A 25676-nucleotide genomic window follows, 5' to 3' on the forward strand; every position below is an offset into this window, starting at 1 on the left:
CAAGAAACCTAAGAATCACCTGAGAAACTTATACAATCATAAAATAAGAGCCCCATGGAAATCAAAGTTGCAGTGACATACTGTATTTCATCTGCCAGATGAACAAAAATGACAAAGCCTGGCAAAACCCAATACTGGTAAAGACGTAGAATCCTGGATGTACTAATACATCACTAAAGGGAATATAAGTTGGTGCCACAACTTTGGAAAATACATTGGATCATGTATTGAAATGGAAGGTGAACCATGTGACTCAGAAATTCCACCCCAAGTTCTATGCTCTAGGGAAACCCTTGGACATGCACAGACTCCAAGAGGCACGTAGTGGTGCTGTTGGTAATAGCATAAACTCAGAAACAACCCAAATATCTAATAACAGTGGAAGAGACAAACTGTGGTATTTTCATGTTATGGATCCAATACAAAATGAACCACAGCTATATGTATTAAAATGGGCAAATCACAAAACACTATTCCATTTATCCAACAGGTTGCAAATCTAATCAATATGTTGTTTGAGGCTATATACATAAGGGGTAAGGCCATAGAGAAAAGGAAATGCATGATTAAACACAAAGTGTGGCGTAATGGTTACCTCTGGGGAAAAGGAGAGATTTTTTTTATCTAGGTGGGAGAAGAAAAGGTTGTAAAGGAACTGACCACATTCAAATTCTTACACTTGGTGATGAGAATACAAGTACTGATTATATTGTAATCTTTAATCCACTCATATATTTTATGTCTACTTTTTTGTACATGCTTGATTTTACAATAAAGTTTGAAAATCTACAGATTCCTAGGCTCTACTTCACATCTACTGAATCAGAATCTTAGGTTATAGCATTTAGACAGTATTTTTATAAGTTCTCCAGAAGATTTGGATGCACTTTTGGGTAAGAGCCACTCACTTACACACACACACACATTACACATCAGTATCCAGGTGAAAGCAGCTTTAAATACAAATCAAAGTCAAGAAATGTCAGAAGTGTCATAAAAATAGAAAAGGTCATCCTGGGAGAGTGTGAATAAAAGAAAGAGGCCTCACAGTTCAGGGCTCCAGGCTGAGGGGGAAGCCTGGGAGCATTAGTTACTAGTTTTCAGTCCTCATGAGCTTCCTTGAGCCCTGTTCCAAAGGGTTGGATTGATCTTGAAATTGAACTTGTAGCCTCCTCTCCCTTGTATAGTCCAAGGCATGGAAAGGCACAGATATTAAAAACAGGTTTCAAAGGAAACAGGATAGAACAGGGATGGAAAATTCACAAATTTCAAAAGAAATAGACATCCCATCCACATCCTGGACCACTCAGGACACTTTGCAGTGTCCTCTATCCTTACCTCTGGGCATTTCCTTGGAATGCTCCGCCTCAGGCCCATCCAACAGGTCCATCTGAGAGGCCTCCTCAGAAGAAACATGGCGCCAGGACCAGCTCTGGTTCCCGAGGTTGTGCAGTGGAGGGGAATACTCCAGCTCACAGGGGAAGTCAAAGCTGCACTCCAGACCTGCAAGGAGCAGTCCACGGTCAGTGGGGCAAACTGTCTCCCAGATGTGACCTTCCAGCCCCACTCCTCCACTCCGGGAAGTTGGCCTCGATCTCATCCACAACCTTCACCTGATCCAGGTGTGAGGAGCTATAAATTTCACAGGCAGCTTAGCTCCATATGGATGAGAAGGAGACTAAGAGAGAGAAATAGTGTGCTTTGTATAACTCAGATTATGAGAGATGTCTTCAGAGAAGGCAAGTAGGAAAAAAGAGCTAAGAGGTTGAACCATGAAAAGATTTGCATCCTGTCAAGTTACTTGGTGACATGAAGAAGGCTTGAGGTCAACTGGTCAGAGCTGGGCTTTGCACCCAGAAAGGTGTGAATCTAAGTCAGGCAAGAAAATTAACCTCTCTGGCTTCAACCATCCTCTCTTGTACATTAGAGATGATCATTTCTACCTCTGGAGATTGTTCTAAGAACCAGCAGGATAACACAACATCTACACACACAACTGGTGCACAACTGATGCTCCCCAAAGATTCTTCTCAGGTTCCTAAATAAGAAGAGAAGGCCAAAGGGAACTTAGGCTTCTCACAGCCCTGTTTGCCAACCATATCATCTATTCTTCAACCACCCTCCAGGGAGGAGCGCCAAGGCTAGGATAGCTAATCTGAGTTCTATTCTCTCTTGGGGAGGGAATAGGGAAGGTCACTGATTAGGGAGAGAGAGAAGAGGCAAGAAGAGGCTGTGCTCTGGGACTTTGTATCATCTTTTCTAGGCTTCTTTGCAAGAATCATCACTGGGTCCAATCCTTTCACATCTGCTACCCTACTTTTAGGATATACTCACCTTCTATTTCCCTTGCCTTGCTCATTATTTTCTACCCAAAGTGGCTGAAGTGTTTGTACACCTAGAAGGCTCTCAATGCTTGCTCATGGATCAACAGAATATGTGCCAAAAAGCAAATTAGTCATCTACTCTTTACTTCATCATCTCCATCTTCTTTTAGCCCTGGAGATGTGAAGAAAGGGAAAATTTGATATAAAGACCATTGAATGGGACTTTGGGGAATTTTGTTGGTATCCAGGCTTCTCACATTTGGTTGGTATCTTCTTCTCACATGTAGAACTTGGTGCCCTCATTCATAAATAAGAGGTTTAGACTCAATGATTCTAGAAACAATTACCCAGAGAAACCTAGGTTCCAGCTCCAACTTTGCCATTGATTTGCTGGTTACCTTGAATAAGCCACTTTACTTTTCTGGGCCTTAAGTTCCTCAAATACAGAGTGAGACCCACACTAGATGTCTTCTAAAGTTCCTTCTTGATTTGACTTTTTTAAGATTCCAAAGTCCGTAGTCTTAAAGCATTATATCTAATTTATTAAATCAATCTGTTTGGTGGTGCTAATGGGTAGTGTTCAGTCGCTAGGTTGTGTCTGACTCTTGAGACCGCATGGACTGTAGCCTGCCAGGCTCCTCTGTCCATGGCTTTCCCAGGCAAGAATACTGGAGTGGGTTTCCACTTCCTTCTCCAGGGGATCTTGCTGACCCAGAGATCGAACCTGCGTCTCCTTCATTGGCAGGGGGGTTCTTTACCTCTGAGCCACCAGGCAAGCCACTAATGGGTACTAACTCCCAATTATCACTGTGCATTGTAATAGCTGCTTCTGGAGCTACTGTTACCTTGATCTCCAAGACAAGTTCTCTGTTGGGAATTTCAGAAGGCAGAGGAGAAGTAGTGCCAAATCTAGTGCCAGTCACTGGTATGTCCTTTAGTAACACCAGAGAAGCTGGCCCTGCCCTGGACTGGGAGTAAAATAATTCCTATTGACACTGGCCAAACTAAGTTTAGGGGGGAAGGAAAAAATTCTTCAATTATCCTTCTATTAAGTATCTTTCTACTTCTCAACCAGCAGAGATTTATGTACCAGCTGCTCTCCAGAGCTGCCATCCTCCTGGTCCTAAGGTTAATACCACTCGCCCTTTCATGATTCAAACAATTCACCTTTATAATGTCAAGCTGAAACAGGCAGAGCTCGGCTTGTTTGAGTTGACATGCCACTTGCTGCCTACATATTTTATCAGCCTTGAAGACTTTCTACATGCTTCTGAGGGCTGAGCTACTGCTATGAGCTAGTGTCCATGAATTGTAGGCTGCCTTTATCTTCAAGACTTGCTTGCTAGGTCCCCAGTTTCAATAACAGAATGCAAAGAGAAGAAAAAAACCAACACTTTGTGCTTTGTAGCACAAAATTATCCTTTTAATGAAATGTATCTTATAATGAAAAGTAGAGCCATTAAGCCTGGCTCCTCTGTCGATCAAAAAGACCCAACCACATTAGCGGAAGATCAAGTCAGAAGGTGGCCACCTCCACCCCACATCGACAACTATCGGCGCCTTTCCCAGAGCTTCAACTTCTGAAGCCCATCCTCCATCCTGACTTTTCTTCTCCAATTAAAGTCATCCTGCTTCCACATAGGACAGAAGGGCGGCATGCCAGCTCAGACGCTGCCTAGCAATGCCCTGTGCGCATGATACACAAACAGACAACAGAACGTGCAGTCCCAGCCTCAAGCATCATCAGTCCTTGAATCTTTGACCTCTGGAGAGACTTGACGATCGGTTGTGTATGGATCAGATTCTGCCTAGTAAAACAGGCCAGGCAGATACTCCTATTATCAAATAGGTTCATTTTGAAATTCATACTCTGAGGCAGCTTCTCTTTAGCTGTCAAAGATGTACTTTGTGCTTTATATAGAAATGGAGCCAACATTATTGCTTATTTGGGGTGAAATTAGATTGGGCTTTTCTACATTCTGATTTAATTTCTTATAAAATTTCAACACAGGTTTCTTCTGACCTAGCTTTAGTGCCTTTTGAGCAATAATATCTGGGACTTGTCTTCCCTAAAAATGGCAGATTAAGGCTCATTTTCCTTAGGCCTTTTCTGAGTTTCTAGATCTAGGGTGTTTCTTAGATCTCTCTCTTTAGCCCTCCTTGACTCTGTCCCCAGGAGATGGGCGCTATAGAGCCCCTCTTACAAATAGGACTCAGAAGAACTAAGGGCTTCAGTGAAGTGTTCAGCCTTAAGCAACCCAAAATGGCTGAACAGGCCCATGCCCAAGGGGAGGGGTAGAAACAAACATTCACCAACCCCAGCTGTCCGCCAGGGACTGTGCTAAAGAGATTTCTTATATCACTATATTTAATCTGCTGAACAAATTAACAAGTGAATTGTGTTTTCTCTTTAAAGCTGAGGAAACTGAGACTCAGAAAGTTTACTCTACTTGTACAAAGATGAAAGGACTGCCCTGAGGCAGAGCCAGAATGTGACCCAGGGCCAACTAATGCTGAAGAGCTCACACCTCCACAGCTTCAGAATTTTAATCCAGGGCCAACAGATCAAATTAAATAATATATGAGAAAGCTATGAAGTGCTATGTTTTGGTTATTATTAGATACTGTGTCTGTAACTTTGTCATATCCATAAAGGCTTCTATACTACCCTAAGGGGACAGATCTATATTTCATCTGTGTCAGGTCCAAGACTGTACTTTTCACATATCCGTTTGGAACCAGGAGAATCTAACCACTGAGAAAGAGCAATGAGAAAAAGACTTTCCAGAACCTGCTAATCACATAGTTGAAATCACTGCGACCAACAGAAAGTCACTTCCATCATGGAAGAAAGATAAAGTAATGGAATCTTCTGGAAATAACTGGCCTGCTGAGAGGAGTATCAAATGCTACCAAGGCAAAGGTCTTGGTAGAGCAGTGAGGGTGTCTCCAGGCTCAGTCCTGCACACAGCAGCTGAAGGGCCTCAGCATGTCCACTCCTTTTTCTGCACCTGGCTTTCTGCAATTTGAAAATGATGGTGCGTATCCCCTCTCTGATGCTCTCCATTTCTGAAGTCGGTGATTCTACAGAGCTCACCGTGAGCCAACACAACCAGACTTACAGACTGTTGGTCCCCTCGCTCTGTCTGCCTCTAAATGAGGGCCTGCCGTTATCTCTAGTGGGTTCCCCAGGAAAGGAGGTGCAATGTGCAGCACACTCCACAGGCACTCAGTTTGTGTCAAGATTCTCAGAGAATTAAGAAGGAGAGTTCAGGCAGATTTTACAGATGACTGCCAGGGTGAGCGTGTGTGTGTGTATTCACACATTTTTATCTGTCTGTACCCATATTCTTAAATCTTCCAGGATATGAGTTATATTTCTAAAACTGAATTAACAGCTTCAAGAAATTGTTCTAGTATAAAACACAGCCATTCAGAAGAATTGTTCAGTAACCCATGAGAAAAGCCCTATGGTGGCCCTTCCCAGAGAGATGCCCAGTTCCCTTGGCTGTGGTGAGCTGGCAGTGACCAAGCACTTTGAGACTGAATCTGGACTCTGGGAAGGTGTGTGACTACCACAGCAATCACGCTCAAGGCCGGAGCCTAGGAAGCCAGCCGTGGCTACTCTGGCAAAGGTGGGAATCTTCCCAGCCTGAGCCACAGGAAGGAGACTGCATGGAAGTTTCAGGCACTGTCCAAGCATAACAGGGATAGCAGGTGTACTTTGGACTCTAGAGTCTTCTCTTGGGTGTACTTAGAAAATCCCACAGTCTTCCTTTATATCCAGACTGACCTCAAGCTTCCCCAAATCCCTTAGATCAAGATCCTTTGTACCTCCTTCACCCTAACCCTATAAATGCAGAGACCTCCCACTAGTTTCCTAAGTTTCCTTTAGACAACCCAAATTAAGGGACCAACAGCCTCCTTTAGACTTTAAGACATGTCTTCTGAGGCTGGCTGGTTTTTAGAGGCCACAGGTGGCAGGTGCCAGCCTGGGCAGGTTCATAAGAGCCCATTGGATGATGTTGCCCAGCCTCAACCCAGCACAAAGAGTGAAAGCAAAACCACAGAGTGAAAAGCAGAGTCACAGGAAAAAGAGAGAAACAAGATGTTTATCAACCCCATGATACTTCACCCTTCTTCATTTGTCTCTTATTACAAGTGTCCCAGGAGTCAAGCTTGGACTTATGTTCTCGACTCTGGTAGCAAGGAGTGTATGTTTATAGAAGAGTCCATCTCTCCCTGCGGGAGATGGAGAATAATTCCTCATAATGGATAGCATGTACTGAGAGTTTAACATGGTCAGACACAATGCCAGGCACCCTATATCACTATCTTATTGAATTCCTATGAACTAAATGGGATTCGTATCTCAATTTGATAGAGGAAGACACTGGAGCTTAGAGAAATAAAGTCACATCTGAGGTTACTCACATAGGAAGCGACTGACTTGGTTTCCACCTACCTGCTTCCTCCATGGGACCCCAAGGCCTTGACATCAGTAGCTCACTAACAGGAAATTATGAATTGAAAAGGCAGTAGAAAGACTTCCCCTTGTTCAGAGCCACAGACACCAGTAACAGTCAAGACCTGCAGTGAGGCAAGACAGGAGCTGGGACAGGCAGGGTCAAGATAGAGGCCAGACAGGAACCAAAGCACCTAAGCTGTCCTTGAAGAGTGTCCTGCTCCCCGCTTCACAAAGCCAGCCCTGGGATACCCTAGGCGAGGACCGAGCCAGTGTGTCCATCCCCAAGAGCCAAGTCTTACTCCCAGTGGGCATGACTCAGAAAGTCAAACCTACAGCGGCATTAAAGTCTGGGACTCCATGTTCATGTCTGTTTTTCCTGATATCCTCTGCGGTGTCCTTTGCGTTTCTTGGCCAGGCTAAGGGTCTCCATTAAGGGAACTGAGAGTGGGATGGGCAAGGTTTTTGGATTATCAGGGGCCCATGAGAGAGTTTATTCAGCTGTATACTCAGCCCTGGGATCTGCGTTTGAAAACAGAATTAACAGGCTTGCTACTAGTTTAACATACAGCAACATAATTGTGATTTTTGCCTCGGGGTTATTTTCCTCCCTCTAGTCTTGATCCAGTGCTTAGCTGCCAGGATGCAGAAAGCCTGACATGGGGCCTGAAGTCTCTCATTTCCTGAATGGTGGTCTCTATGGCCCCACCCAGCTCTGCAGTCTTTCCCTATGCATACTTGCCCATGGGTCTTATTAAGCAACTTAACACCTTCAGGACTGTTTCTCGGGGATAGAGCACAAGTCCTGAGATTTGACTCCAGTCCTGCTACTTGTCAGCTGTGCAGTGTGGGGCACTCTCTCCTTCTCTCTGAGTCCTAGCCATCTCAGTGATAAGGCTAGCTTCCCAGGACTGGGAGCAGCACTCAATGAGAATGATGCATGTCTTTGGAATGGAGAAATCCCCAATGCACATTAGCTGGTTCAGAATTTACCCATGCCCTTTTGAACACAGCTTTCTGTTCACCATGAGAAACAGTATTTACATGGGGCAGGCAACCAATAGCACATGACCACTTCCTTAGTATTTTGCTGTACCACAGGAAGGTTGGTGTTTCTGCCTTAAGGTGATATTTGCAGTCAGCTGTTAGAACTTGAAGCAACATTTGAGGTTGTTTTTCCCATTGGGCAGGTGAAAACATCAAGACCCAGGCCAGGGAAGATTTACCCAGGATCATATGGCTGGTCAGGGAGTCCTTCACATACAGAGTGGAGGACATCTCTCCTGGCTGTGGAGGCCTTTCCGAATGGCCTCCTCTCCAGGCAGCACCAGGCCTGAGCCAGGTTGAAAATTAGTTACTGAATCACCAGCTCTCACCTCCTCAGGCTTGGCTTATTGGCACATTTAAGCTAAGGCTGTAATGATTCATGGGTGGCATTACAAATGCCAATGTATTCCTGACAAGCTTGATTTGTGTATTCAATAAAGAACCATATGAAGCACCATACACATGTGGCAATTTTCTTGTAGGTGACCTTTAGAGGTCATAAAATAGAGCTTCATATTTGAAACTTCAGTTCATTAGATAAAGCTCCAGGAACCAGCAGTCTTGAAATACTGTCAGGCCTTAAGAATTGAATCCAGCTCAAGAGAACTCCCTTGGCTGCCACCAATCCTGAGGCACAAGGTGGGGTCTCCTTTTCTCAGGAGATTTCCCAGAACTTTCCAAATGTTGACCTCAAGATCATGAAAGACCCTGAGGACCATCTTAGAGGAAGACACTGAATCCAGAGCTATAGAGGAGCTTGCCAAAGGATGCACAGTGGGTGAGTTTAGAATTGTTCTAAATTCCAGTTCCTAACCTGGTAACTTTTACTATTATCACTCAAAGCTGTGAGTGACAAACAAGTTAAATGATACCTTAAAACAATTTTTAAAATTCTAAAAAACCCATACTGCATTTTTCTGGAATAAGCTGGCAAAAGCATACATAGCTAGGTTTCAAATATTCCACAATGATCTAATGGCTAAAATAATCTCCAATAAGGCTTCCTGGCTTCTCTTCTGCCAACAAGCTGCTTTTTGGTGGTTGCTGGAAGCTCCTGCTGGACAGCAAGTCTGTGCGCAGGCCAGAAGCTATGTGAAAACAAAGGGAAGAGAAAAGGGTGGTCTAGGAGTGAAGTAGGAAGATCCTCTTTTGTCCTGTTTTATATGAAAACCTCAGAGGGGCACCAGGGTGTCTGGGGAGTAAACAGAGACATAAGCTCCTAACTGGGGTCTGACTGCTCAAGGTGAAAGCTTGACTCTGTCACTTACTAGCTGTTACCTCAGGGCAAATTATTTAATTTCTGTGTGGCTCGATTTTGTTTTCACTTTAAAGTGGGGATTAAAACAGGGGCCACCTCAGGGAATTATGAGGAAGATTAAATGCAATATACACATCAAGCACCTGGCACTGGGGACTCACACACAGTCTGATTCTTACTAAATGACGGCAAGCCTTGTTCTTGCTCTCCAGTTGGCTCCAGGCTCAGTCCCCACTGAGCAGAAATAAAGGGGCGCATGTTCAGCAATGAAGGCAGAACTATGTAAAACCTTGTTGAAGCTCCTCCTCACTTTGACAGGCTGATGAAGCTTTCCTTTGGAAGTGAAGTCACGCTAAATCTTGACTAAGAAGAGCTAGGTTCAAGCCCTGGCTTGAGATATTACTTCAAGCAAGTCCTTTAACCTCTCTAGGCCTTAGTTTCCTCATCTGAAAAACGAGGTAGTGGAATAAAATGATCCTCAGATCTCATCCATCTCCATCCTCCTAAGACTAATTTCACCTTTTGGGCATGGCTGAAACAAGCTTTCTAATCTGGCGCTAGCCAGCTGGTCAGCAGAATCCCAAGAGTCCTGACTTCCAGCTCAGGCTCCATTCTCCTTTCTCCTCTGGGTTTTCTTCTTAAGGAGCACTTAGCCTACCAGTCATCTTCTATGTTAATCCACCAGCTACCGTCAACATTCTGGTCACACTCTTTATGAGACCTGCCCCCTGCTTGCACTCCCCCACCACTATTCACTTGGAGGGACCCCAGAACTAAAATCATTCACTTCCTCCCCACCAGCATCCTCCCTACAATGTATCTGGGAACCAACCACCCAATTTAAGACATCTGCTTGGCTCACTTATAATCAAGATGCAGCAAAAAAGGGCCAAGTCTCCTTCAATCAATCAATTATATAAACACAGCCTCAGAAGACAGTCTCAGAGGAGGGAGTGTGTGTGCATGCATGCCCACAAGGGTGGGAGATCAGCACAGAAAGCTCAATTCTCATTTCCCTTATCTGTGGCCATAACAATATTACAGATTGAAGAAATGGGACTTGGCTCTTCATTCCAGAACACAAAATTAGAAATAATTTAAATTCTGAAGTTAATAGCCTCTTAATTTTACAGATAGGAAAACTAAGGCTCAGGAAGGTGAAATAACTTGGTCAAAGTGGCATAGCCCAGGTTCTGGAGGAGCAGAAAGCTAAGACTAAAGTCCAAATTGGGCTTCTAGGCCAGTTTTCTGCCTGCAATTTCCAGGAAGCGTTTATGCAGAACATGGTATCTCTAGCAGAATGAGGCCAGATCTAGAGAGCATGGTGAAAACATGTTCTTTGTACACTGCTCAGCATGGCATCCACCCAAATGGGATCATTCCTGAAACTAGATGGTTGGAGGAGATCTATGAGTAGTGTGGCAGCCCCAACAACCGGAGAAGGCTGAGGGTCCTGGGAAGTCCCGACCTCATGCAAGATGGCCCTCCCCACTCACTCATCTGTATCTGCCGGTGAGGACCTCCTGAGTGTTGGAGGTGATCATGAGGTTCCTCTCCGGTGCCAATCTCAAAACACAGGCTTCCCTAACACAGACTCTGTGACCTTCAGAAACTCCTAATCCGGTGGGAGAGAAAGACTTACTCACACCTGACTTTCACCATAAGCAGACCTGCGGAAGCCATGGGAACTCAGAACGAGAGAGACCTGGCTGGAAGGATCACGGGCTCACGGAAGAGGCAACTTTGGGGCTGCAGTTTGAAGGGTGAAAGGATTTTGGCAGATGATAAAGATCTAGCTAGGAAGTTTAAGAATAGAGGAAGGAATGAGGTTATTCCAGGGAGGGTGAGGAATAGTTTGCTTATTTTCATGCAATCATGTGAATTTTGAAGCTGGACTGCTCAGCATTAAATCCCAGCTCAAAGTGCTCTCAGGTTCCAGAGGAAAAAACTAGGGACTTAAGAGTTTTAAGGAAAAATATTCTAGCAAATAGAATCATGCCACCAAAATGCAGGCTATTGGCCTCTCACTGGAGCAGCTCTCATTCCTCTTCAGAGAGCATTAGGGAAGTACCTATGCTCCAACACATGGAACTCTGTCCCCATAGCTAATCCTGACAGTGATGCTCTCTCTTTTTTTTTTTATCATTTAATTCTTTATTCAACAAATATTTCTGGAGGGTCTATGGCAGCCTAAGCATAAGACAACAGTGAAGAAAAGTGAAAGTGAAGTCGCTCAGTCGTGTCTGACTCTTTGCGACCCCATGGACTGCAGCCTAAGAGGCTCCTCTGTCCATGGGATTTTCCAGGCAAGAATACTGGAGTGGGTTGCCATTTCCTTCTCCATGTGATGCTCTCAATTAGGAATCATGACCATTCCCACTCTTCAGATGACAAAGAGAATCAAGGAGAGTGGTTGTCACTGACAGTGAAATCACTCTTAAGAATCAGAGCTGAGAATGAAATTCACATCTCGATCCCAACTGAGCTTCTTCCCCATCATTCAAACAGAGGCTGGAAGATGTCTTGCTTCCATGTCACAGAGGAGATTCTCATTGGCAACTAGGAGGTGAATGAAAGATCTATAGCTTCCAAACCTAATCCTACAGTCCCCACATCCCAGAATCTTGTTTTTCAGCTCTCCAGGGGACTTCCCTAGTGGTTCAGTGACTCAGACTCCACACTCCCAATTCAGGGAGCCTGGGTTCAGTCCCTGGGCAGGGAACTAGCTCCCACATGCCACAACTAAGAGTTTGCAGCTGCAGTTAAAAGACCCTTCATGATGCAACGAAGATCAGAGATCCCACTTGCTGCAACTAAGAGCTGGCACACCCAAATACATAATAAAACAAATATTTAAAAAATTATTTTAAAAAGAAGCTCTCCAGGTGATGGTGAAGCAACTAGACTGAGCTTGTATGTGAGCTTACCCACATCAGGATGGTACTGACCCTACACTGATGTAAGCTTCAGGGCAGCAAGAACCGCCAGGCTGACAGAGACCCACAGAGTTAAAGTGATAATATGAGTAAAGCAATATTTGGGAGTAACATGTGAGGAAATACTTTGCGGCTCAAGTACTGAGAAAATATGAACCACCACCCAGGGGGCAGGAGCAGGGGACAGTTGTAGGGTCTGACAAGCAGGTGGCCTGGGTCTGAATCTCAGCTGTGTTACTAGCCCTGGGCAGATCAATGACCTCTCCGCCTAATTTACCCGCTGTAAGATGAGGCTATTTGATGAGACTGCTGTGGGCCCCGAAAGCTCACCATTTCTGTGAATTTTTCACAGACCAAATTATTCTAGTCATCTATTCAAATGGGCTGGTTAAAGTCTTGTTAATCTGAAGTCCATTCTGTCATGAAGTTCTGCCCCTGAGGTAGCTCTTCCCATAACATTTCACTTTAAGAGGATTTCCTCTCATTTTTCTCACTGTTGATCAGTCATTTTCCTGCATATGTTTTGGACACATGTCTTTATAGACTGGTTAGAAATGCTCTGTATACAATATCTCAGATGTCCCAAAGCTGTCAAAACAAAAATTCCTCAGCTCACTCATGTCTGCTGAATGTGCTTTTTTAGATTGAGATTTTTTTTTTTTAAAAAAAAGCCTGCTCAAAGTAGTTAAAGACACAGATTTTATTTCTAAATGAAAATATGTCCAGCCTAGGAACTATTCTCGCCTTACACATGTCTTTCTTGATTAATATGACATTAGGAGTAACAGGGCTTAAGGGAACATCCGTACCTTTTACTAAAATAGAGATCCCCAGGAGCAGAAAAGACTGGGAATTGAGGGACTTGAGTATATTCCTAGTCGACCTCTGGACCATTCAGCACATGTTGAAGTTTCATCCAGTGTATGTTTAAGAATGCAACGAAGTACAAAACACTCGGGATGCAAAGGAAATAAGATGTGGATTACTAACCCCTCAGAACTTCCAGTTTAGGAATCAGGATGGTTCGGGGCCATACATAACTAAGATATGAAGAGAGTGTGGCACAGACGTGCAAGTGCTCCAGAAAGACATTATATTACCTTTCTTGCTGAGAAGATGGGAACAGTGAGGTCTACAACTTGGCAGGTTGTCCTGATCTGGGGTTAATTTGGTCACTAGCTGTGGGGTATGAATGCTCACTACATGGTTTTCAAAAAGAAGCGCTACTAAATCTAATAGGCAGACAGTATCTTTGCTAAAGCGGAAAGTCTTATTTCCCAAGTAAACCTTCCTACGGGTCTGACAGTTCATCAGACCCAGGGGTACAGATACAAAACAATCATACAACAAGTGTTTAAGCAGCACCATTCAGACGGATATTTAGAAACACCTTAGACCTGTGACCTATGATAAAAGTGAACTAGGCTAACTGATGAACCTATCTGCAGGGCAGCAGTGGAGACGCACACACAGAGAACAGGCTTGTGGACACAGTGGGGGAAGGAGAGGGTGGGGCCAGTCGAGAGAGCAGCACTGAAGCATGCTGCTGCTGCTGCTAAGTCGCTTCAGTCGTGTCCGACTCTGTGCGACCCCGTAGATGCACAGGCAGCCCACCAGGCTCCCCCATCCCTGGGATTCTCCAGGCAAGAACACTGGAGTGGGTTGCCATTTCCTTCTCCAATGCATTAAAGTGAGAAGTGAAAATGAGGTCGCTCAGTCGTGTCCGACTCTTCACGACCCCATGGACTGTAGCCTACCAGGCTCTTCCGTCCATGGGTTTTCCAGGCAAGAGTATTGGAGTGGGGTGCCATAGCCTTCTCCACATTGAAGCATACATATTACCATTACCATATGTAAACAGATAGCCAGTGGGAATTTGCTGTGTGACACAGAGAGCTCAACCTGGTGCTCTGTGACAACCTAGAGGGGCGGTATAGGCTGGGAGGTGAGAGGGAGGTTCAGGAGTGAGGGGACATATGTATACCTATGACTGATTCATGCCGATGTATGGAAAGAAGTCAACACAGTATTGTAAAGCAATTATCCTTCAATTAAAAATAAATTAATTAAAAAGTAAATAAATAAATTTTAAAAGTAGGCTAGAGTCTCTATGAGGGGCAGGAACAAAGAGCTTGGCAAACTGTAGATACCCACTGTATGAATGAATGTATAATAGATAGATGAAAAGTGACATTTAACATCTCTACCTTGGGCTGAATAAATTAGACCCATCCATGACTGCTTTATCAGGTGACCTAGTTTACACTTGGACCATAAAAAGGATGAAATACAAACTAGGAAAATAATTTGGTTCATAAGAACTATCAGGAAAGCCCCAGGTTTTGTGGAGAGGGTATCATGTGATGGGATTCTTGGAGAATTTGGGATGCTCAGGAAATAACCATTCCCTGTACAAGTCAGATTCTTTTCAGATTTCAAGAGGGGGATGATGCAACCCTAGTATTATCAAACATTTTCATTAACTTTCTCCATAAAAAAAAAAAATTACAGGGAGAAAGAGACATCAGGATAGCCTGGGTACTCAGAAAAAGGCCTGAGGTAGAAGCAGGGACTGAGCTGGGCTTTGCAAGCTAGAGCAGTGGGATCTAGGGAGACAGGTTCAAGGAAAAGAAAACAAATTAACCAGGGACAAAATGGAATGAGAAAGCAGGAAACATGGGGAAAGGAGGGGGATGTAAAAGAGAAAGGATATTTACCAGAATGGCAGTTCTCTAGGCAGCTTTGACATTGCTGGTGACTCCCGCATGTAAAATTCTTATCCCTTTGGTTTCTCTGGCTGTTCCACCTTCTGGTTCCCCTCCTATCTTTTCAGTTTCTCCATCTGTGACTGTTTGTCATGCTCCTCTTCAATCACAGCATCCATCATAGTCTGTGCTAACCATTGTCTATCACACCTCTCTCCTCAAAGCCAAGACAGATTTACAATTCTCTACTGACCATCTTTACCTGGGTGTCCTGAAAGCACTTCAAATGTAACTGGTTCAATATAGTCTCTCCATTGTCTCCTCTCTCTCTAGATGTCATAGTCACCAACTCTCCTTGTCAAATATTTCTCCTCCTCTGTACTCTGATGGTGGGATCTTCATCTACTCAATTACTCAAGTTGGATCTCCTACAAGGGCAACCTAGTCATTCTCACCTTATGGCTGGAATCTCTCCCAGGTTCCCCGCCTGCCCTTCCTTTTCCAGCCTATGCTTCACACATAGGATCATAACTGAACACTTAGTATACCCAGAACTAACTGTTTCTCCAGGCTCCTCTCTCCCAGACCATCTTTACCCTGAGTCACTGGGCTTGACCTGCTTCTCATCACCCCTCTGCGCATTCATTCCCTCTGCCTGCAAAGCCCTTCCCAGAGATCTAAGTGGCACCAGGGTCCAGGGCCCAGCTCAGCAGTCCCTGTCTCCTGAACGTCTACCCTCCGAAGTCCTTCATAGAACTGGCTCTCCCTCCCTGTGTTTCAGGGAGATTTGGACATGCGCCTGTTACTGCACCTGTCTTACAGCATGCAGGTCTGCCTCATCCTCAAGACTTCTTGTGCTATTGGCATTTAGCATGGCTATGCCTAGAGCAGAACCAGGCATACAGTTAGTGCTCAACTGTAGAGTGTTTATATCCATTATCCCATTCTCTGTGTGTCAGAGACACACTAAGGGGGAAATGATGCAGGCAGATAGGTAGGGGTGCAGAAACAGCTCTCAGGAGGATGATGCTCAAGATCAGAGAAAGCTTTGGGGAGCCACCTTCCCAGGCGTGAGAGCTGAGACTATGTTAACAGGAGCATGAATGCATGACCAGGAGACCACACAACACTGAGTGATGCTCTCCACATTGCTTATCCGTCAGTCTGTCCCTGTTCCTCACCCATCTCACTCTTTCCCTTTTGTTAATTTCTCTCCTGCTCTCTCTGTGACAGTCATTTTAAATGGATCTCTTTTGATTTGCCTTTCTTGCTTTTGTGTCAGTTGGTCAATTATTCTTTTATTATCATTTTTTATTTCCTTTTAATCTGACTTGATTCCTTTCCATTTCAGTCTGCCATTAACATAGAGGTAATTCGTTGGTATTTATTGAGTGGATCCATGTGTCTTTATTTTAAAGGCAAGGGATATGATCGAGTAGAGCATTTTAAACAAATCTCTCCTCAAAACATCTAAGCCAACTACTTTCCACTTGACTTCCACAGACTGAGCTCACTGGTTCCCAGCAGGCCACTGGTCCTCATGGTGACAAACGTTGCCTGCTCTTGGTCTTGAATGACTGCTGGTACTGCTGTTCCCCACAGGACTCAGTCTTTCTGGAGACTACATCCAGAGCCTTGGCTTATCATGTAATAGAGAAACATACAGAGGCATGGACAAGGGACGAACTTGGCTTCCTGGCTCAGTGGACCGGTAAGAGAACAGGAAAAGGCCTGGCCTATCAGGGCAGAGGACCTGGTAAGAAAGCATTCAGCTGTGACAAGGGCCCACTAGGACTCCCTTGTGGAGCTGCTTTTCACTGGAAGCGCCAGGCTCTTGAGGGCAGTATGTCAGACCATGGCCAGCCACATCACATGTGTAATTTCAGAAACGTGATCAGACTGACTTCCTGCCGGAGCTATGAAGTATATCCCACAGGGGGCTGGAGGGCTTTTTGTTTACCATTCTTTATTCTGTGGGAGGTTGATTTTTTTTTTTTTTTTGAGAGAGAGAGAGAGAGAGATTTAAATTACCCAGTCTTTTTAAAGAAATTGATACATTAACAAGACTGGTGATGGTGGTAGCAGCAGCAAGGGAAGTAATTAAAAAGTCTAATCTTTCTTTGTTTCCAAAAACACCAGTACCTAAATTGGATAGGTCCCAATGGGCTTGAAAGTAGACAAAGTTTTAACAGAACTTTTATTTAAAGTCCAACAATGACTTTGTTGTGCTCTGATGTTGAGATGTTGAGAGGAACCTTTCTTTTCCATGATTCGGTTTTCTGGACACTGGAGGACTGGAGGGATGAAGCACTACATTATTTTACCAGGACGGTTATAACAAAATAGTACAAAATGGCTGGTTTCAAATAGCAGAGAATTATTCTCTCAGAGTTTTGGAGGCCAGAAGTCTGAAATCAAGGCATCAACAGGGCCATGCTCTGAAGGCTCTAGGAGAGAATCTGTCCAATGGCTTCCCTTAGTTCTGGTGGTTGCTGGCAATCCTTGGCATTCCTCGCTTGAAAATGCATCATTCTAATCTCTGCCTCCATTATTACATGATGTTCAGCCTCTGTGTCTGTGTCTGTATCTTTGCTTTCTCTTCTTACAAAGACATCAGTTATATTGGATTAGGACCCACTCTAATCCAGTGCGGACTCAACTGCACCTACAAAGACCCTATTTTAAACTAAGGTTATACTCACAGAGAGTGGGGGTAAAGACTTCCATATACCTTGTTGGTATACTGAACCAGAGTCTATAGTAGGGGAGGCAAGACTGCCCATGCTCCTGGGTTGGGGGCGGTTACATTCACATCTAGGAAGAGGTGAATTACCCTAGCTTCCCTGGAATAGTCTCAATTTGGGGACATCGAGTCTTGGTCTTAGAGCTGCCCAGATCTTGGATATCTGATTGGTCATTTAGTCCAAACTGAGTGGTCAGGCTGTTCAGGAAATGAGAGCCCTTTCTATAGAATGAGGACTTTACCTTTGAATTAACTTTTTGATGTGGTAGAACGAGCACCCAACTTGCAGTCAGAAAATCTGACTTCAGTCTTTTCTAATGCTCACCAGCTCAGTAACTTGGTAACATGGTTAACAAATATCTTGAGCCCTCAGTTTACATTTCTACAGAGTGGGATATAAAATAATTTTCACCCACCACAATTTTTTAACACACTTAAGTGAGAAAGGGGGCTGTGGAAAAGTTTGGCAAAGTATCAAACTTCTTTTCCCAATAAATGAAAATTCTTTTTCTCATTCTCATCTGGGCAGAAACTTTGGTTACTTTGCTCTAAAACATGATCTGATTCTTCCTAAACCCAGAATGGCAAACATGAATTAAAGCTGGGGGAGGGGGGGAATACGATCTGCTTTTGTGGCTCTAGAACTCAAGGTGATCAAAACCCTGTAATCTCTTACTACCTGGAGCTTCCAAACGAAACAGATTTTTATCTGGGTAGGGAGTTGGAGCCCAGTCCTTTAACCAAGCCTATAAATAAGTCCTAAGGCATCAGAGCTGGATGATAAAAGGAAAAAAAAAAATTGTTTCTTTATACACCAGCCCCCCCCCCCTTCTTCAAAGCCTTGAGGGAAGAATGTGCAGCTCTGTTTGTTGATGATGAAATTAGCAGGCTCCCATCATTCAAGACAAGATGAGAAAGAGCTAGAATCTGATACAAAATGCCATTGAAAAGAATATATTTTACACAACATAAAAGGCCCCAACGTAAATTAGAAGAAATATGGGGAGACTTCAAAAAGGTAGGTCAAACATTTTCCTCAAGCAGATAATTACAGGCTGGGGTGAGTAAATCTTATTAGCCTCTATCCACCTCGTCTCTTCTCATAAAACACCAGTGGAGAAGAAAGCCATACTCAATTCAGTCCTGGACAGCTTGCCTGAGAGGGCTGGCCGCCACTGTCTATCATGATGCCTGTGGTTGTGCTGCTGAAGCCTACCACTGCCGCCCTCTCCTACCTCCCCACCAGCCGTTCCCTCCCACCTTCACCCCAGAATGCAGGTGAGGACAGTCAGCCAGCACCAAGCTCCATCACTCAAGGCCCACACTGACTTGCCGAGTCTTAGTTACTTCTTATTGTCTGAAGAACTATCCCTTTGGGCAGCAATTTTCCAGTCAAATTTCTCTACCCAAGTTTGAGGTCTTAAAATTAATGAAGTTGTTAACATTTCTTAAAATGTCTTTCATAGCAGTTGAAAGTTGTGAATTTATGACCAGTGAGCCTGCTGGCCTCTTTGGTTCATAGACACAGGCTGAGCCCTGCAAACATCCTTAAGGCGACAGGAGTCTCAGCCTTCAGTTCTCTCTGCTGTGTGTCTCGGGACTAGTCTTCAACCTCCATGCCCCAGAGGTGCTCTTTGTGGCAGTGGGTTGAACTGCCTGCTGCTGCTGCTAAGTCGCTTCAGTCGTGTCCGACTCTGTGCGACCCCAGAGACGGCAGCCCACAAGGCTCCCCTGTCCCTGGGATTCTCCAGGCAAGAACACTGGAGTGGGTTGCCATTTCCTTCTCCAATGCATGGAAGTGAAAAGTGAAAGTGAAGTTGCTCAGTTGTGTCTGACTCTTAGCGACCCCATGGATTGCGGCCTACCAGGCTTCCTCCATCCATGGGATTTTCCAGGCAAGAGTACTGCAGTGGGGTGCCATTGCCTTCTCCGGGTTGAACTGCCTACAGAACTGTTTCTCTGGCCAGTGAACTCAAAGAGAGGAAGAGTAAGTTTCGCTCGTGTTTGCTTTTGTATCACCTCTAACACGTGGCACGGGACCAAGCTCACACAGGTGGTGGTGGAGACAGCTAAGTTCTATGGTCTCAGCTGAATTAAATACAGGAAGAAGACGAAAAGGCTGTGAAGTTACCACCGCACTTAGTCAAGGAGCCACCAACCAAGGATCATCTCTTCTCACCCTGTGAATCGATAGCAATGATGGTGCTGACTTCGGTACCTCGTTGAGCATTTGGGCAATGTCTGACCGATGGTTTTGGTTCTCTCCTCTGCCAAGAAGGGAAATTCTGAGGATTCCAGGCTCAAGGAACATCTGAAAGGAATCTTGGGAATCGCCCTGATCTATTCTTTTCCCCTCTGGAGCATGCCACCTCACCCTGATTCTATGTATGAGAAAGGGGAGGCCCAGGAAGGGGAAGTAGGTATATTAGAGTCAAGCAGTGGAGCGCCAGCAGTCTAAATAAGCTCCAGTGGTTTTCTTCTTTTAACCTGAAACCTCTTTTTGGATGTTTCAGAGAGAATAAATGCAGTGCTCTGTGTCATGCAAGAGGCAGACCTGACTTTTTTGGACATTACGTTTTATAAAAGTTATGGAAATACTGAGTGACTTTGAGAGCAAATACAAAAACATTATCCAAAGACTGCTTCTATCACAAATCTGGGTTTATGAAGCAATAACAGTACAAAGGACCAGATTTCAATTATTTATAAACACCTTTTCTTATCCTAAGATAACACTCAGTGTCTGGCCTAAATAAAATCAAGAAGTAATTTTTATCTGGAATCTCCCGAAAACTAATGACCTTCCCCTCCTACCAGGGGCGGCTTAGGAGTAGCTGAAAACATCCTAGAAGAGTACCATTCTAAACTGCCCTAGGGGTTTTGATGCATTTCTTTTTTAAGTTTGAACTGAAAGTTACAGTTAATCTGAACCCAGACTTACTGCTTTACAAATGGAAACACTAGCACATGGAAGACCTCTGTTAGGTGCACTTTAAAAAGCTCAAGCCCAGGGGCAGAAACCGAGCGGCAAGAATAGGCAAATATGCCCAGAAGGGAATCTAGAACTCAGTGTTGTACTAGGTTCATAAATATTTAATTGAATCAGGCCTGATGAGTTAATTCCATCCCGGAAGGCCTCTGCATTCATTTATCAGGGACCAGCCTCTATGAGTTTCTTCTTTGTGATAGGTTAAAGTGAGAAGCAAACAGAGCTTTGTGCCTGCCCTCACAGAGTCCACCCTAGAGGAGTTCAAGAGAAGAAAAAAGTGTCCAAGTAGAAATACATTAGTTCTCCTCCAAACCTTCCCTTTCCTCTGCAGAGGCCCAGCTTCTGTGAACTAGCAGGATAAGGACAGAGGATGAGGAATGCTATACCATGTAATTCTGGCCTCAGCCTAACAGAGTGAGTAGGTAGCTCCCTAGAAGAAAAAGTGAAGGGAAGAATTCTGCTTCTGTAGTTAGAAAATCCACTTTGTATGATCTTATGCTCAGTTTCTGCATCTGTAAAAATGAAATGGGACCTGGCCTCCTTACCCTCAAAGTTGTCGCAGAATCAAATGAACTGAAATAATATCTAGGAACATGTCTGGGTACTTTTAAGGAAGTACCTAAATGTCAGGGAATCACTTGAGGGGCCCCAGAAGATCCGTGACCCTCATAATAATCCTCTCTCAAGAGATCACTATAGAGACACTCATGGATTAGAACCATGTATCTAGAAAGCCACAGTCAAAACGCAAACATTACATTTTGATGTAATTAAGTCAAAGCATTACATCTCATGGTGGGTAAGGGGCAGTCAGGAATACCACACACACATAAAGGGAGCTGGGATAAGACGTGGCAGCCACAAAGCCTTTGGCTTCCTTCGGATACAGAAGACGGCTGACAGTCTAGAGAGGCCAGGCCTGGGGGCAATGGTCCAATGGAGGTGGCTGTCAAGGGAAGACTAAGGGCACAGAAAGACCAGCCATACATCACTAATTGCAACTCACAGCTTCTCTAATTATGAGACGGTGACTATACATTACAAATAACTAACAAAATATACTTACCGTATCGGCTGCGATGAGACAGGAAAGGGAAGGAATCTTTCATTATCCAGGTCAGATTCCATGCAAAAGAATCGGGAGGAACAGAAGGCAGGTTTGTTGGTGACTCCAAGGAGCTCTGACCTGAACATAAAAAAGACAAAGAGAATACTGATCTTTGTGCTTGGGATGTGTCTTTTAGCTGTCACTCATATGGCTTATAAGAAAAAATTCAGAGGAGGCTTTCATGACATCAGTTAGAAAATGAGCGGGAAAAAGACTGAGCCACTAGTAGATTGAATTGACCTCAGGACCTCAATCCACATTTTCTACCAAGGGCAGTAAGATCTAAGAAGTCTGAATCTTGTGACTAGGCCATGCCAAAAATGTATAGTAGACGAACTAGAAGCCAGGATACTTCCTGGTTTGGTCTAATAGTCCTATCCAAAGTCTGTTCTGCCTATGAGAATTTGAGCAACTTTACAGAGAATTTTAATTCATTGCATTCAAATAATGCCTCCACTCTACTTTATGTTCAGACTTGTAACTTCATCTAATGTTGTTTGCTTGGGTTATTGACTTATCAATAAGAATGTTGAAACCGCACTCAGAAGTTATGAGTTTTGACAATTATGCTCTTTTCGGGGGGAAAATGCTAGGTGATGAGTTTTCCTATAGCTGAGAGTCCAGGGGAGCCACAAAGGATTAATGTTTCTGATTTGCATGAGAGAAAGAAGGATTGAGAGAAAAAGAGTAAAAGCACCATTATTCCTTTGCTTAAAAGTACCTCAAGTGGGTTTCATGTGGTGGAAAGTAATTATAATATATCTACAAATCAAACGAACATAGGCTGCATGCTCTTATGCAGTTCTTCCCAGAAATCCCCAACCCATTGCTATTTGCTAATGTCTTAAGACAGGTAAAACTTTTTCTATTAAAGCACCAGTTTGACCGGTTTGAGCCTATCTGTTTAGGAGATAGGCTGAGTGTGGGCAGGAGGCAAAGAAGGGAACTAGAATTTCTTCTGCAGCTTCCATGGATGAGGCACCATGCTGGGCTCTTACCTCACATAATTTCACAATGACTCCCTGAGATAACCATTACCATCTCAGTTTTACATATGCAACAACTGAGGCTTAGAGGGCAAATGACGGAATCAGGAACTGAAGCCAGGTTTGCCTGACCTCAAGAAGCCATGCTCTACCATGAGTGGGCTGGCTTGCTACTCAAACAGAAAGTGTTAAACCACCTGGAGTGATTTCACAAAGAGGAAGTAGGGGAAGAAAAGAAAAAAGGAAAGGAAGCAACAGTAGCAGCAGCCTGTTTGCTTTGCAGATTCTCCCACATCACTTCCAGCATGTTCTCCTCCAGGCCCTATTATGCCTTCAGTCCCCTTACAGTACCAGTCCCTCTGCATATGCTTTAAGGAAATCATTGCTCTGAGTGGTCCCAGCAGCCTTTTGTTTCCAGGCTGCTCCACTGTTTCATCTACAGGTGCTGCCCTTTCGTGAAGCCCACTTGTCCCTATAACTAGAACAGAATGGGCATTCTATACTCTCCTTCCAAAGAAACATTCTTCTTTCTGCCTTCCGAAGACTGGAGTTGGAAGTGCTGGCCTGAGTACCTAGAAAAGACTTTTTGAATTTTCTCTCACACGTGATCTAAACAGAAACGAGTTGAATTGGTTGGTGCCTAGATACATCTTTTGTAGCATTTCTCCAAAATGGCTCAGAGGAATGCACTGGAAGGAGTCAGATGTTATACTAGTAAGTTTGAGAGAGCAGCCACCTCATTTCACCCTCATATCAACTCTGTTTTTTAGATGGGCAATGGGGCTGAGAGAATTGAGGTCCAAGATCACCCAGGTCTACTTAAGAGCAGGCTTGAGGTTATTAAAGTATAACGCTAACTGAGCACACATGGACTAGGCATTGTGGTAAGTGCTTTAAATGTGTGATTGCACTCGATTCCTACAACAACCTTGTGAATCAACACTATTATTGGGCCTTATTTTGAGAACAGGGAAACAAAGGCTGAGAGAGGTTAGAGGCCCTGATTGTGGCCACGTGACCCGCAGGCAGGAGACCACAGAGTCAACAGATCAGGCTGGCCTGATGCTATAGCCCTCGCACCTCATACCGTCCTGCAGGGGCTCCCACAAACTACTCCATGGTGATCAGTTCTCTATAGGGCCCTTCAGCGTCCCCACTGGTCAATGGCCAAGATCAGAGATAAGAGTCTGCTCCAGACTGGGTCAACAGGATGAGGGTTATGAGAAGGCTTTGACAATCAACTCCTTGCAAAGAACCCCATGTGAATAAAAATTGGCACCTCTATGTCTGAGTCATGAGCAGAGCTCAAATTTTAAATAATTCTGAAGCAACAGGAAGATCAAGTCTAGGTGATATTTCCCAGTTTCAGAATTATGTCATTTTTCTTAGCCATACAGTTTGGGAATGGTATTAACTTCTTCCTGGATGTGAAGCACCAAGCGGATGGGGCTAGACATCAGGAGGCACTTCTGAATCTGTGCGTGGGCATGGATGGCAGATTAAGTTAATATGGATAAGTTAATATGGATAAGTCTCAGGTTATATACTCAGGGATAAAAAATATCTGAAATAATTCAAAAGGAGGGCTCCGAGGGCTGAGTCATGGCCTAACAAGGAGCCATGGACCTCACTGTGGGTCACTCCTAAATACGTAAACTTAAACCATTTTACATCCAAAAGTGAAAGTGTTAGTCGCTCAGTCATGCCCTACTCTTTGTGACCCCATAGATTGTAGTCTGCCAGGCTCCTCTGTCCACGGATTCTCCAGACAAGAAGACTGGAATGGGTAGCCATTCCCTTCTCCAGGGGATCTTCTCGACCCAGGGATCAAGGCTGGGTCTCCCACATTGTGGGCAGATTCTGAGCTACCAAAAATGCCAATAAATAACTGAGCACTTTCAAAGTTGAATACTGGAGAGAAAGCATGCATTTTTAGCCCACCCTTACAGGAATTCTCAGAATTTCTGCTAGTAGGCCAGGGTCACACATGGTCCCCAGAGGGAAGTGGATAATGATTTGCTGCATGAGACTGGAGGAACTGATGGAGGTCAACCAAAACGATGGGTCTCCTCACCTGAAAGCATAAAGACTAAGAAAAAGCACAGTCTACAAGAAAGAAGTTGTTTGTCAAAATCAGAAGCACTGACACAGAAGTGGGTTCTAGTTAATGTTAATAGAATATGCATAAACGTAGACGAGAAAGAAGAAAGCATTGCATTTAAGTGCAGGGAAGAAGCTCTCTGCTCCCTTTACACTTCATTTCCACCTCCTACCCACCTTCAGCCCTGATGGGAATGGGGGTTTCCAGCATAGAGAAAAGCTATGCATAAGAAGTAATCCATTTAAGCAAGAAAGAAGCTTAGGTTTTTGGTGCTTTGGGTGAAGGTATGAACTGAGACCCTCTGGTTCAAATGGAGTGTATCTTGGACCCTGAGGGAGAGGGGTAGAAAAGAAAGGAGAGGAGAAAGTAGGAGCAAGGGCTTCCAGGAGTCCAAGTAATAGCCAAAACCACCTGAGGGGAAAAGTAATGTACTCTGGACTGAGGACATTTTTGATTGGCTACAGATAAGATTGTTTTAGGTTTTGGAGGGGATTAGGGGGATCTACTTTCCAGGTACCACAGGTTATCTAGGCACAGCGAAACCCCTAACTTCTTAACTCTACTCTTTTCCAACCATGTGTCCCCCCCTTGCATCCTCAACTTAGATTCCAGGATTCATCACAATAATAATTCCACTACAATAATCCCCTTGCAATCCTGTCCTTCCGTTCTTCACAGTTGTCCTGAGCATCTGAATGTGGTAGTAGGAGAGGAGGGGAGGAGTATACCAGATGCTTAAAAGTTTCACTTTAAAATTATGACCACAAACCTGAGGAGGACCCTCAGGACTGCCCAGGAATTCTTCTGAATTCCCTGATGGGCTCAATTCACCCTCGCTCTTCTAGTCTCACTAATTCCAAGGTTTTCTTACCCCTCCAGCCTCCAATGCCTGACCCTCATTCCTCCACTTTCTCAGCTAGTGAACTTGTTTTTTATTTTATTGAAAAAAGAGAAACAAATCTACCAACTCAGAGGTATCAGTAACTTTATATACTACCTTCTCTCCTGCTAAAA

General features: G+C 44.2%; 1 protein-coding gene across 1 annotated transcript in view; it reads right to left on the bottom strand.

Annotated features, from left to right (window-relative positions):
* ALK (ALK receptor tyrosine kinase) overlaps window positions 1–25676 on the bottom strand; it is a 741252-nt gene that overhangs the window by 485817 nt on the left and 229759 nt on the right. The window contains exons 2-3 of the mRNA XM_015093875.4: window positions 21534–21653; window positions 1339–1503 (exon numbers count right to left, since the gene is read on the bottom strand). Coding sequence (XP_014949361.3) covers window positions 1339–1503; window positions 21534–21653 — 285 coding nt within the window. The remainder of the gene's footprint in view (window positions 1–1338; window positions 1504–21533; window positions 21654–25676) is intronic.

This window comes from Ovis aries, chromosome 3, assembly GCF_016772045.2.
Source record: "Ovis aries strain OAR_USU_Benz2616 breed Rambouillet chromosome 3, ARS-UI_Ramb_v3.0, whole genome shotgun sequence".
NCBI lineage: Eukaryota > Metazoa > Chordata > Mammalia > Artiodactyla > Bovidae > Ovis > Ovis aries.